The sequence below is a fragment of the Armigeres subalbatus genome, chromosome 1, assembly GCF_024139115.2.
Source record: "Armigeres subalbatus isolate Guangzhou_Male chromosome 1, GZ_Asu_2, whole genome shotgun sequence".
Taxonomy (NCBI): Eukaryota; Metazoa; Arthropoda; class Insecta; order Diptera; family Culicidae; genus Armigeres; species Armigeres subalbatus.
In genome coordinates this window covers 193,283,489-193,296,848 of record NC_085139.1, presented here as the reverse complement: position 1 = coordinate 193,296,848, position 13,360 = coordinate 193,283,489, and the positions used below count along the sequence as shown (strand labels likewise).

At 50.5% G+C, this 13,360-nt stretch overlaps 1 protein-coding gene across 1 annotated transcript; it reads left to right on the top strand.

Annotated features, from left to right (window-relative positions):
* Positions 1–1,668: 1,668 nt before the first annotated feature.
* Positions 1,669–4,915, top strand: LOC134209430 (cilia- and flagella-associated protein 58). Its single transcript, XM_062685420.1, has 5 exons — positions 1,669–2,060; positions 2,127–3,106; positions 3,164–3,291; positions 3,345–4,639; positions 4,703–4,915. Exons 1-5 carry the CDS (start codon positions 1,935–1,937, stop codon positions 4,874–4,876), a joined length of 2,703 nt encoding a protein of 900 aa, XP_062541404.1. The 5' UTR covers positions 1,669–1,934; the 3' UTR covers positions 4,877–4,915.
* Positions 4,916–13,360: the final 8,445 nt, after the last annotated feature.

The window sequence follows — 13,360 nt, the reverse complement described above, 5'->3', positions numbered from 1 at the left end:
AGAGTGAAGTGATTTTTTATCTCCCCGACCGAAATCCCCCAGTGCAGTGTACCGGTTAGTGACTGTAATTCGCGAACCAGTGACCTATATCCGGATTAGTCCGTTCCGCCGTTGTAGGCACAGAGCCGTCGGAGAGGATTCCGAGGCGAGGACAGAGGCTTTGGGGCTTTTTGGAAGGAGGCTTCCAGATCATTTAAAATAAGGAACTCTCAAAACAATTCTTCCAGGCCTATTAAAACGAGGCCTCCGGGCCTCTTGACACGGGGTTTCTGGGACAGTTGAATTCTGGCGTCCAGGCCTATTTAAAGGCGTCTTACATGCCTTATGAAAGGATGCATACATGTCTATTGAACTGGGGCTTCCAGACCACTTGGAAAGATGCTTCTGGGCCTCTTGGAAAGAGGCTTCCAAGCCATTTGAAAGGAGGCTTCCGTACATCTTATAAAGTGGTTTCCAGGCCTCCTAAAACGAGGCTTCCGGGGCTCTAAAAACGGGGCTTACGGGCCTCTTAAAACATGGCTTCAGGGCCTTATAAATTGGGGCTTCCGTGCATCTTGAATGCTGGCGTCTTCAAAGCAGACTTCTAGGCCTCTTAAAACGCGCCTTTCTGGCATCATAAAACGATGTTTTTTGGCCTCTTGAAACGATGTGTCCTGGCCTCTTAAAACGAGGCTTCCTGACCTCTTGAATGCTGGCTGTTGAGACAACCGAGCTTTTCGGGAAAAGCCTCCATGCCTTTCAAACGGAGGCCTCCGAACTACTAGATTCTAGATTTTAGTTCAGAAGCATATGTTTGCAAATTATTCAACATTTTGTTTCAATTAGGTAGATTGCATTGAAGATTTTCTAAATTAGTTCATTCGACGTTTTGTGCGTTTAATCTTCTGTTCGACAGCCCTTCATAAACTGTACTGGTTTCGGATGGCAGGATTCATTTGGCTTTGATTTACTGATCATCATGCATATTATGTACTAGATAAAGTTTTGAAATAAAAAAAAATACAATTATCAAAACTTTATCAATAAGTTTTGATTGTAATTGTAATACGTCCGCTGTTATGCATTTTTGTCCTAGGTACTCCCACTGCCGTAATCTGGAAAAGTGACGTAACAGCCATTTAACAACATGCATGTTTTTCATTTTTCGGTTAAAGAGCTCGATGAGTAGTACTCGTTACCATTTTTGGAAAATGACGTATACGTCACTTTTTCAGATTACGGCAGCCCAAGGGTACATGTACCCCAGGTTGAGAACAGCTGCATTAGATGATTGTCATAAAACAACGCTTTTGTTTGATTAACTAAATTGTTCACGAATACACATATTGCAATGTTGAAAATTGAATCATTGAATACTTACCTAATTTAAAAAATGTAGAAAAAAGATCCCTTTGCGACTATAAAACTAATTCACTGCCTTACTGTAGTAGCTTTATGCCAATTACTCTAAAACAAAAATTTACATTGCTGACAAGCAGTACTATTCTTTGACTGTTCTGATATTTCTGGTTCTGATTTATCAATTTTGATTTTTTTCATTAGTGCTAATCTGAGGTGCTAATGAACCAACATAATGATTTAACCACCTAACTATAAATATTAAAATCGGATCAATTTATTCACCTAGGTTTTTCTATCCATTGAAGTAGGCCGCAAATTGATGGCGTTGAATGAAATATGAATTCTTGTTAACGGGCCTCGCTAGTTCTCCAGGTTTTTTTTTTTCTGCCACCTGTTGCGCATCTGTTTTGACGACACGGGTAGTTCCAGTTCCGTCGCCTGGCAGGGAACCGTTGCCCTGGAGCTAGGGAACCGTTTGTTTGCGTAACCAAATCAGGACACTTTTTTCGCTGTGCTGTGGTTAATGGTGGTTAATAGATATTGCAAAACAAAAGGTTATTTTCTTCTTCGAATCTTGAATTCACGAAAAAATCATGGATCAAATAGTTGAGGAAAGTGGCGAGGACTCGCAGGCACCGGAGTCGACATTCGAGGATGACCTTATTCCGAAAGAGATATCCGATGAATTCTTCGAGGAAATGTGCTCGAAAGCTAACCTGGTATGCCATTGGTTGACCTTAATTGTCACATCATTTCCATTTTGACCTGGTCTAATTCGGTTTTAGACGGTGAAAGACTTGCAGGGAAACCAGCAATATGCCTTGGCGGAGGATTTTCAGAAGTTGTTGCTCACCAGTCAACAGTTGAGGCAGCAGTTGTTGGACGAACAGGATAAAATTGATAAAATGCAAGGCGAGGTTGCTGCTGCAGCAGAGCGTGTCACACATGCATTGGCCATCTCACAGAAGGACCAGGACACTATCCAAGCGTTGCGTTCGGAAATTGAGGATGCATGGAAAAGGGCAGATGCTGCCCAGTCCCGTGAGCAAACGGCTCAGGAAGCAATGAATCAAATGCGAGAAAAGTTGGATAAATTATCGGCGGAATCCTCTGACAGACATGGCGACAAGGGAGATGACGTGGGAGCGGCGATGGGCAAACACAAGGAAAACATCTTGAGGGAAAGAGATCGTTTGTTTGTAGAAGTCGAGGAGCTCAATCGTCGTCTTAATACGCAACGAATATACACGGAAGAACTGGATCAGAAATGTACCGATTCCGAGAATAAAGTGAAAGAGCTTTTCAAATCACTTGATGAAACTTCAAACGATGCATTCCGAGACAAGAGAATGTTGGAGACCTTGCAGATTCAACATGCTGAGGTTACCGCGGAGCTGGCGTTGAAAACAGATGAAGCGTCACATTTTAAGAAGCTGTCGGAAGCCAGTCACAAGACAACGGTGCATCAGAACATGCAGATGGCCGCAATCCGAACCACTTTGGAACGATTGACTACCAGTAACAACCTTTTGCAGGTAAAATTGGCAAAGGCCCAGGGGGATTTTGAAAACATGGTTCAACTCAAGGAGAAGGTCACAAACGAATTAAATACTAAAGTGAATATTTTAAAACTGAAAGAAGATGAAAACAACAAATTCCGTCTCGAAAATACAAAGTTGACGAAAAATAAAGAGTTATTGCAGAAAAAGATAGTAACAATCGAGACATCCAAGAGTACATTTGAACAGGAAGTAACAAAATTGAAGTAAGTATTGTATAAAAAATAAGTACTACTAGAAGTAAAACATTTATTGAATTTTAGAAATGTCATTGTAACGTTTGAAAAGGAACGTGATGCGACTAAAAGAGCATTCGATTTATCAAAGAAGCAGGTGGATGCAGTTCTGCGTGAACGTGACTTGGCTAGAAAGGATTTGACTAAAGCGAACAGTTGATTAATTCTTTTTGGTTATCTCACAGAATATAATGCATTTTTGTTACAGAAATGACATCGGATCTGCTGGAACAGATAACCTTACTGGAGAAGCAGCAGAAAACGTTGGAAAACGAAATCAAAGCCTACCAAGCCACTGCCCAGAAGCAAGCTATGCTGATGCTCAAAATTGAGAAGGATCGCGATAGAAACGTTGAAGAAGTGCAAAACCTGAGCGACAAACTTGAGCAAATAAACGAAGACCTACTCTACAAGCAGAACCAAATCGTAGAACTACGCGAAAAGTTAAAGGAAACAGAAGCGAAGCTGTTCCAGTGTCAGACATCACTTGAGACGACTAGGAGCGAGAGAAACATCTTCGAGCGTGATTTGGCCGCCTGCATGAGAGACAACGACAGCCTCAAAGATCGCTTGAAAACATCCGTACATTCCGTTGACCAACTGAAAGATGACAATGCAACAAAGGTAGCAGAATTGTTCAAAGCAAACAAGACCATTGACAAAATAGAAAAAGAAAAACAGTCACTCAAAACAGAGGTACAGAATATCTCGATCACTCTACAGCACACTAAGTCAGAACTGAACGAAAAACTAATGGAAAATGCACGGCTGAACAAAACACTGACGGAGGATGCCGCAAGCATGATACGACTGAAGAAACAACTGGATGGAACAATCAACGAAAAAGATTTAATAAAAGTGCAGCTAACACAGCGTGTAGACGAGATCAATAACTTAACCGAGAAGTTGAATATGCTGAACATGGCTTTGGATCGAGGTGAAAGCCAATACAGAGATCGGTTGGACGACATTCGACTGCTGAAAATAGAGATCAGTAACTTAAGATCGCAAAGAAATCTTCTGACAAGAGGACTGGCTAACACAGCCGATATGCGACAGGAAGTGCTGCAGTTGAATCGTGTGCTGAACCAGGAACGCGTGAAGGCAAGAGCACTTGAAGACGAGATGCAAACGCCAATGAATGTTCACCGGTGGCGCAAACTGACCGGGAAGGACCCGGAAAAGATGGATCTTATTGTCAAAGTGCAGACGCTGCAACGTAGAGTTCTGTATCAGTCGGTCACGGTATCGGAACAGGAGAAGACCATCAACGAGTCGGATAAGATGTACGACGAGTTGAAGCAAGTGGTGGAGAAGTTGCCGCATCAGAAGATGAGGGAACAGTTGTGTGCCACGCAAAGGGCCCTCACGGCACGAACCAAGAAGTTGAAAGCACTGACAGCAGAAATTCGTGTCAAAGAAACGGACAGTAAAAGCCAAGAGTGTCTGGTGGATGAGCTGAAGAAATCCCTTTTGGAAACGAAGAAAGAACTTGTTAAAGAGGTAAATTGAAACCTTGGAATGTTGCTACTTTTGTATACTACTTTTAACAAGCTTATGTTTCAGAAACGAGAGAAACAGAAGCTAACCGAAACGATGCGCAATGCATTGATGCCAGCCAACGGAGGTCGAGGGCAGACTGCTCATGCGTCGAACGTTATTATGGTTAGGAGGAACACTGCCGGTGCCCTGTGGACAAGAAATCGAAATTCCGCATCCCAATTTACAATTACGATATAACTAAATCACATTATTCCAAAAATATATACCAATACACTATTCATGCATGTACTACAAACCTGTAATCTTTGTTTTTTTGTTGAGTCAAGGTTTTCTATGCCTGCTATTGCTAAGAAAATCTATTGATACATTGTGATCCGTATCGCTGGGAGTGTTTAGTGGGAAGATCAATCATGGTTACAATGGCAGCTATAAGCAAATCCTGACCCAACAAATGTCTTTCCACAAAAGGGATGAGCCAGACTATGGCTGCAAGTCTCTTTGATAGAGAATAATAAAAAAACTCCAACGTCCAACTCCGTGGCCGGGTATCACTGAACCTATGGCTAAGTATTTGTACATCAACATTTCTCCCCTTCCTTAGTTATGCCTAGTAAAGATTGACGTGGTTTGGATTGGATTTGGATATGGATTGGATATGGATTGCTTTCGGAGTGGATTTGTATTGGATTTGGATTGGATATGGATTGCTTTTGGAGTGGATTTGGTTTGGACTTGAATTAGATTTTAATTGGATTTGGATTGACTGATGATTGAGATTGGATCTGAAACTGACTTGGACTTGACCTGGATCAGATTTGGATGAGAACCGACTGGATTGACTTGGACAGACTGGACCTGACCTGGGCCAGACCTGGGGTAGACCTGACTGGACTGGACTGACCTGGACTCGATCTGACCGATCTGGACTGACTCTGGACTGACTTGGACTGGATCTGGACTGGATCGGACTGACCTTGACTGATCGACTGGATCTGGACTGATCTGGACTGGATCTGGACTGGATCTGGACTGACCTGGACTGATCTGGACTGACCTGGACTGACCTGATTTGACTGGATCTGGACTGGATCTGGACTGACTAGGACTGACCAGACTGACTTGGACCTTGGACTGACTTGACTGGATCCGGACTGGATCCGAACTGGATCTGGACTGACCTGGACTGACCTGGACTGACCTTGTACTGGATCTGACTCAGACTTGACTGACCTGGACTGGACTGACCTGACCTGACTGACCTGACTGACCTGGACTGGATCTGGACTGACCTGACCGACCTGACTGACCTGGACTGGATCTGACCGACCTGACTGACCTGACTGGACCTGGACTGACCTGACTGGACTGGATCGACTGACTGGATCTGGACTGGATCTGGACTGGATCTGACTGACCTGACTGACCTGACTGGACCTGACTGACTGGACTGACTCTGACTGGACCTGGACTGACTTGGACTGACCTGGACTGGATCTGGACTGGATCTGGACTGACCTGACTGACTGACCTGACTGGATCTGGACTGACCTGGACTGGATCTGGACTGAATCTGGACTGACCTGACTGACCTGGACTGGATCTGGACTGGACTGGACTGGATCTGGACTGACCTGGACTGGACCTGGACTGGATCTGGACTGGACCTGGACTGATCTGGACTGGATCTGACTGATCTGGACTGGATCTGGACTGGATCTGGACTGGATCTGGACTGGATCTGACCGACTTGGACTGACCTGGACTGACCTGGACTGGATCTGACTGATCTGGACTGGATCTGGACCGGACCTGGACTGACCTGGACTGGATCTGGACTGGATCTGGACTGGACCTGGACTGACCTGGACTGATCTGACCGATCTGGACTGACTGGACTGACCTGACTGATCTGGACCGATCTGGACTGACCTGACTGACCTGGACTGACCTGGACTGGATCTGAACTGGATCTGGACTGGATCTGGACCGACCTGGACCGGATCCTGGACTGACCTGGACTGACCTGGACTGACTCCTGGACTGACTCTGGACTGGATCTGGACTGACCTGACTGACCTGGACTGACCTGACTGGATCTGACTGACCTGACCGACCTGGACTGGACCTGGACTGGACCTGGACTGACTCTGACCGACTGACTGACCTGGACTGACCTGACTGGATCTGGACTGGATCTGGACTGGACCTGGACTGACCTGGACTGACCTGGACCGACCTGACCTGGACTGGATCTGACTGACTGGATCTTGGACTGGATCTGGACTGACCTGACCTGGATCGGACTGACCTGGATCCGATCTGGACTGACCTGGACTGGATCGACAGACTGACTGGACTGACCTGGACTGATCTTGGACTGACCTAGACTGACCGATCTGGACTGGATCTGGACTGACCTGGACTGGATCCGAAACTGGACCTGGACTGGACCTGACTGGATCTGGACTGACCTGGTACTGATCTGGACCAGATCTGGACTGATCTGGACTGACCTGACCTGACTGGACTGGACTGGACCTGGACTGACCTGACTGACTGACCTGGACTGACCTGGACTGGACTCTGGACCGACCTGGACTGACCTGACTGGACCTGGACTGGACCTGGACTGACCTTGACTGGATCTGGACTGACCTGGACTGGACCTGGACTGGATCTGACCGGACCTGGACTGACCTGACTGATCTGGACTGACCTGACCGACTGACCTGACTGACCTGGACTGGACTTGACTGGATCTGACCGACATCTGACTGGATCTGGACTGGATCTTGGACTGACCTGGACTGGATCTGGACCGACCTGACTGGATCTGGACTGACCCGACTGACTGGACTTGACTGGATCTGGACTGACCTGGACTGACCTGACTGACTGGACCTGACCTGGATCTGGACTGGATCTGACTGACCTGACCTGACTGGACTGACCTGACTGATCTGGACTGACCTGGACTGGATCTGACCGACTGACTGACCTGACTGGATCTGGACTGGACTGACCTGGACTGGATCTGACTGACTTGGACTGGATCTGGACTGACCTGGACTGGACCTGGACCGGATCTGGACTGACCTGGACTGACTTGACCTGGATCTGACCGACTTGACCGGATCTGGACTGACTGATCGACTGACCTGGACTGACCTGGACTGACCTGGACTGGATCTGGACTGGACCTGGACTGGATCTGGACTGACTCTGACTGGATCTGACTGACCTAGACTGGACCGATCTGACTGACCTGGACTGACCTGGACTGGACCTGGACTGACTGGATCTGGACTGGATCTGGACTGACCTGGACTGGACCTGGACTGACCTGGACTGACCTGACTGGACTGACTGACCTGACTGGATCTGGACTGGACCTGGACTGACCTGGACTGGATCTGGACTGACCTGACTGGATCTGGACTGACCTGGACTGACCTGGACTGGACCTGACTGGATCTGGACTGACCTGGACTGGACTGGACTGACTCTGGACTGACCTGACTGGACTGATCTGGACTGGATCTGGACTGACCTGGACTGACCTGGACTGGATCGGACTGATCTGATCTGACTTGATCGACTGACTGGATCTGGACTGATCTGGACTGACCTGGACTGACCTGACTGGATCTGGACTGACCTGGACTGGATCTGGACTGGACCTGGACTGGATCTGGACCGATCTGGACCGACCTGACTGGACCTGACTGATCTGGACCGACCTGGACTGACCTGGACTGGATCTGGACTGACCTGGACTGACTGGATCTGACTGGACTGACCTGGACTGATCTGACTGACTGATCTGACCTGGACTGACCTGACTGGATCTGGATCGATCTGACTGGATCTGGACTGGACCTGGACTGGACCTGGACTGGATCTGGACTGACCTGACTGGATCTGGACTGACTTGACTGACTCTGGACTGACTTGACTGGACTGGACTGGACTTGGACTGGATCTGACTTCCTGGATCTGACCTGACTGGACTTGGACCGACCTGACCTGGACTGGACTGGATCGATCTGACTGATCTGGACTGACTGGACTGGATCTGGACTGATCTGACTGACCGGACTGGACTGACCTGGACTGGACCTGACTGGACCTGACTGGATCTGGACTGATCTGGACTGGATCTGGGACTGATCTGACTGACCTGACTGACCTGGACTGGATCTGGACTGACCTGGACTGACTCTGGACTGACTCTGACTGGATCTGACTGACCTGGACTGACCTGACCGATCTTGGATCCGGATTGATCTGACTGACTCCAGACTGACTTCGATCCTGACTGGATCTGGAGATCTGACTGACCGACTGGATCTGACTGGATCTGACCTGATCTGGACTGGATCTGGACTGACCTGGACTGACCTGGACTGACTGACCGATCTGGACTGATCTGGACTGGATCTGGACTGGATCTGGACTGACCTGGACTGGACCTGGACTGGATCTGGACTGACCTGACCTGGATCTGGACTGACCTGGACTGACCTGACTGACCTGGACTGACCTGGACTGACTGGATCTGACTGGATCTGACTGACTGGACTGACTGACTGACTGGATCGACTGACCGACCTGGACTGGACCTGACTGACCTGACTGATCTGGACTGACCTGGACTGGATCTGGACTGACCTGGACTGACCTGACTGACCTGGACTGACCTGGACTGGATCTGGACTGACCTGGACTGGATCTGGACTGACTGACTCTGACTGGATCTGGACTGGACTGACTGATCTGGACTGACTGATCTGGACTGACTGACTGATCTGACTGACCTGGATCGACCTGGACTGGATCCTGGACTGGACCTGGACTGGATCTGGACTGGATCTGGACTGGATCTGGACTGACCTGACTGGATCTGACCGACTGGACTGGACTGACCTGGACTGGATCTGGACTGACCTGACTGACTGGACTGGATCTGGACTGGACTGGACTGGACCTGACGGACTGGACTGGATCTGGACTGACCTGACTGGATCTGGACTGACCTTGGACTGGATCTGGACTGACCTGACTGGATCTGGACTGACCTGACTGGATCCTGGACTGACCTGACTGACCTGACTGGACTGACCTGACCTGACTGACCTGGACTGACTGGACTGATCCTGACTGACCTGGACTGACCTGGACTGGATCTGACTGACTGGATCTGACTGATCTGGACTGGACCTGGACCGACTGGACTGACTGGACTGACCTGACTGGACTGGATCGATCTGACTGACCTGGACTGACCTGGACTGGATCTGACTGACTGATCTGGACTGACCTGGACTGACCTGGACTGGACTGATCTGGAACCTGGACTGGATCTGACCTGGACCTGACTTGACCGATCTGACTGATCTGACTGGACTTGGACTGGATCTGGACTGGACTGAACCGACTGACTGGACTGGACTGACTGACTGGACTGGATCCGATCTGGACTGAACCGACCTGGACTGGACCTGACTGGATCTGGACTGACTCTGACTGACCTGACTGATCTGGACTGACCTGACCTGGACTGACTGACTGGACTGACCTGACTGGACTGGACTGACCTGGACTGACCTGGACTGGACCTGACTGGATCTGGACTGACCTGACTGACCTGGACTGGATCTGACCGATCTGGACTGACTGGACTGACCTGGACTGACCTGGACTGGATCTGGACTGACCTGACTGGATCTGGACTGACCTGACTGACTGGATCTGACTGGATCTGGACTGACTGACCTGGACTGACTGGACTGACTGGACTTGACTGATCTTGACCGACTGACTTGACTGAATTGGACTGGACTGGACTGATCGGACTGACCTGGACCGACTGGACTGGATCTGACGGACTGACCTGGACTGACCTGACTGGATCTGGACTGACTCTGGACTGACCTGGATCGGACTGACCTGACTGGACTGGACTGGACCTGGACTGACTGGACTGACCTGGACTGACCTGACCGATCTGGACCGACCTGACTGACCTGACTGGACTGGACTGAATCCTGACTGGACTGACCTGACCTGATCTGGACTGGACCTGACCGACCTGGACTGACTGGATCTGACTGGATCTGACTGGATCTGGACTGACCTGGACTGACCTGGACTGGATCTTGGACCTGGATCTGGACTGGATCTGGACTGACCTGACTGACCTGGACTGGATCTGGGACTGGATCTGGACTGGATCTTGGACTGGATCTGGACCTGATCTGGACTGACTGGACTGGATCCGGACTCTGGATCTGGACTGACCTGACTGACTCTGGACTGACCTGACTGGATCTGGACTGGACTGACCTGGACTGATCTGGACTGGATCTGGACTGGACCTGGACTGACCTGGACTGACCTGGACTGGATCTGGACTGACCTGGACTGGATCTGGACTGACCTGACTGACCTGGACTGGATCTGACTGACCTGGACTTGACCTGGACTGACCTGACTGGATCTGGACTGACCTGGACTGACCTGACTGACCTGATCTGGACTGGACTGACTGGACCGACTGGACTGGATCTGGACTGGATCTGGACTGACCTGACTGGACTGATCTGGACTGACTGGACTGATCTGGACTGATCTGGACTGACCTGACTGGATCTGGACTGACCTGGACTGACTCTGGACTGACCTGGACTGGATCTGACTGACCTGGACTGGACTGACCGACCTGGACTGACCTGACTGACCTGGACTGGATCTGGACTGGATCTGGACCGACTGACTGACTGACCTGGACTGGACCTGGACCGACTGGACTGGATCTGGACCGACCTGGACTGGACCTGGACTGACCTGACCTGGACTGATCTGACTGACCTGGACTGGACCTGGACTGACCTGGACTGACCTGGACCTGACCGATCTGACTGACCTGGACTGATCTGGACTGGATCTGGACTGACCTGGACTGGACCTGACCGATCTGGACTGACCTGACTGACCTGGACTGACTCTGACCGGATCTGACCTGGACTGACCTGGACTGGATCTGGACTGACTTGGACCTGACCTGGACTGGACCTGGACTGACTCGACTGACTGGACCGACTGACTCTGGACTGACTGGACTGGACCTGGACTGACCTGGACTGACCTGGACTGGATCTGGACTGACCTGGACTGACCTGGACTGATCTGGACTGACCTGACTGACCTGACCTGACTGGACTCTGGACTGACCTGGACTGGATCTGACTGACTGGACCTGGACTGACTCGACTTGACTGGACGATCTGACCGATCTTGGACTGACCTGGACTGGACCTGACTGACCTGGACTGACCTGGACTGGATCTGACTGGATCTGGACTGACCTGGACTGACTCTGACTGGATCTGGACTGATCTGGACTGACCTGACTGACCTGGACTGGATCTGGACCGACCTGGACTGACCTGGACTGGACTCTGGACTGACCTGGACTGACCTGGATCGACCTGACTGACTGGATCTGGACTGACTAGGACTGACCTGACTGACCTGGACTCGACTGGACTGGATCTGGACTGACCTGACTGAACCGGACTGACCTGGACTGACTGACCTGGATCTGACTGACCTGACCGATCTGGACTGACCTGGATCTGACCTGGACTGACCTGGACCTTGACTGACTGACCTTGACCTGGATCTGGACTGGATCTGACTGGATCGATCTGACCGACCTGGACTGACCTGACCGACCTGGACCGACTGGACCTGGACTGACCTGGACCGACCTGGACTGATTCTGACCTGGACCTGACCTGGACTGGATCTCTGACTAGGATCTGACTGACCTGGACTGGATCTGACTGACCTGGACCTGGATCTGGACTGACTTGGACCAGATCTGGACTGGACCTGACTGACCTGGACTGGATCGGACTGGATCGGACTGACCGACTGGATCTGACTGGATGGACTGACCGATCTGGACTGACCTGGACTGGACCTGGACTGGACCTGGACTGACCTGACCGAGACTGGATCTGGACTGGATCTGACTGACTGGACCTGGACTGGACCTGACTGGACCTGACCGACTGGACCGATCTGACTGGACTGACTGACTGGATCTGGACTGACCTGGACTGGATCTGGACTGGATCTGGACTGACCTGACCGACTCTGGACTGACCTGACCGGATCTGGATCTGACCTGGATCTGACTGGACTGACCTGGACTGGATCTGACTGGACTGACCTGACTGGACCTGGACTGACTGGACCTGGACTGACCTGACTGGACCTGGACTGACCTGACTGGATCTGGACTGGATCTGGACCGATCTGGACCGGATCTGGACTGACCTGGACTGGATCTGGACTGACCTGACTGACCTGGACTGACCTGGACCTGACCGACTTGGACTGGACCTGGACTGGACCGACCTGACTGGATCTGGACTGGATCTTGGACTGACCTGGACCTGACTGGATCTGACCGACCTGACTGACTGACCTGACCGATCTGGACTGACCTGGACTGGATCTGGACTGACCTAGACTGGATCTGGACTGGATCTGGACTGGACCTGACCGATCTGGACTGGACTGACTGGACTGACCTGGACTGACCTGGACTGGACCTGGACTGACCTGACTGGATCTGGACTGGACTTGACTGACTTGACTGGATCTGGACTGGACCTGGACTGACCTGACTGACCTGGATCTGGACCTGAC

What these genes read in the sequence shown, in the direction of transcription:
- LOC134209430 (XM_062685420.1), top strand. Translation starts at nt 1,935, where the DNA reads ATGGATCAAATAGTTGAGGAAAGTGGCGAGGACTCGCAGGCACCGGAG. An exon ending in TGTGCTCGAAAGCTAACCTG is followed by an intron (nt 2,061 to 2,126) that starts GTATGCCATTGG and finishes ATTCGGTTTTAG; the next exon opens with ACGGTGAAAGACTTGCAGGG. An exon ending in AGAAAGAACTTGTTAAAGAG is followed by an intron (nt 4,640 to 4,702) that starts GTAAATTGAAAC and finishes CTTATGTTTCAG; the next exon opens with AAACGAGAGAAACAGAAGCT.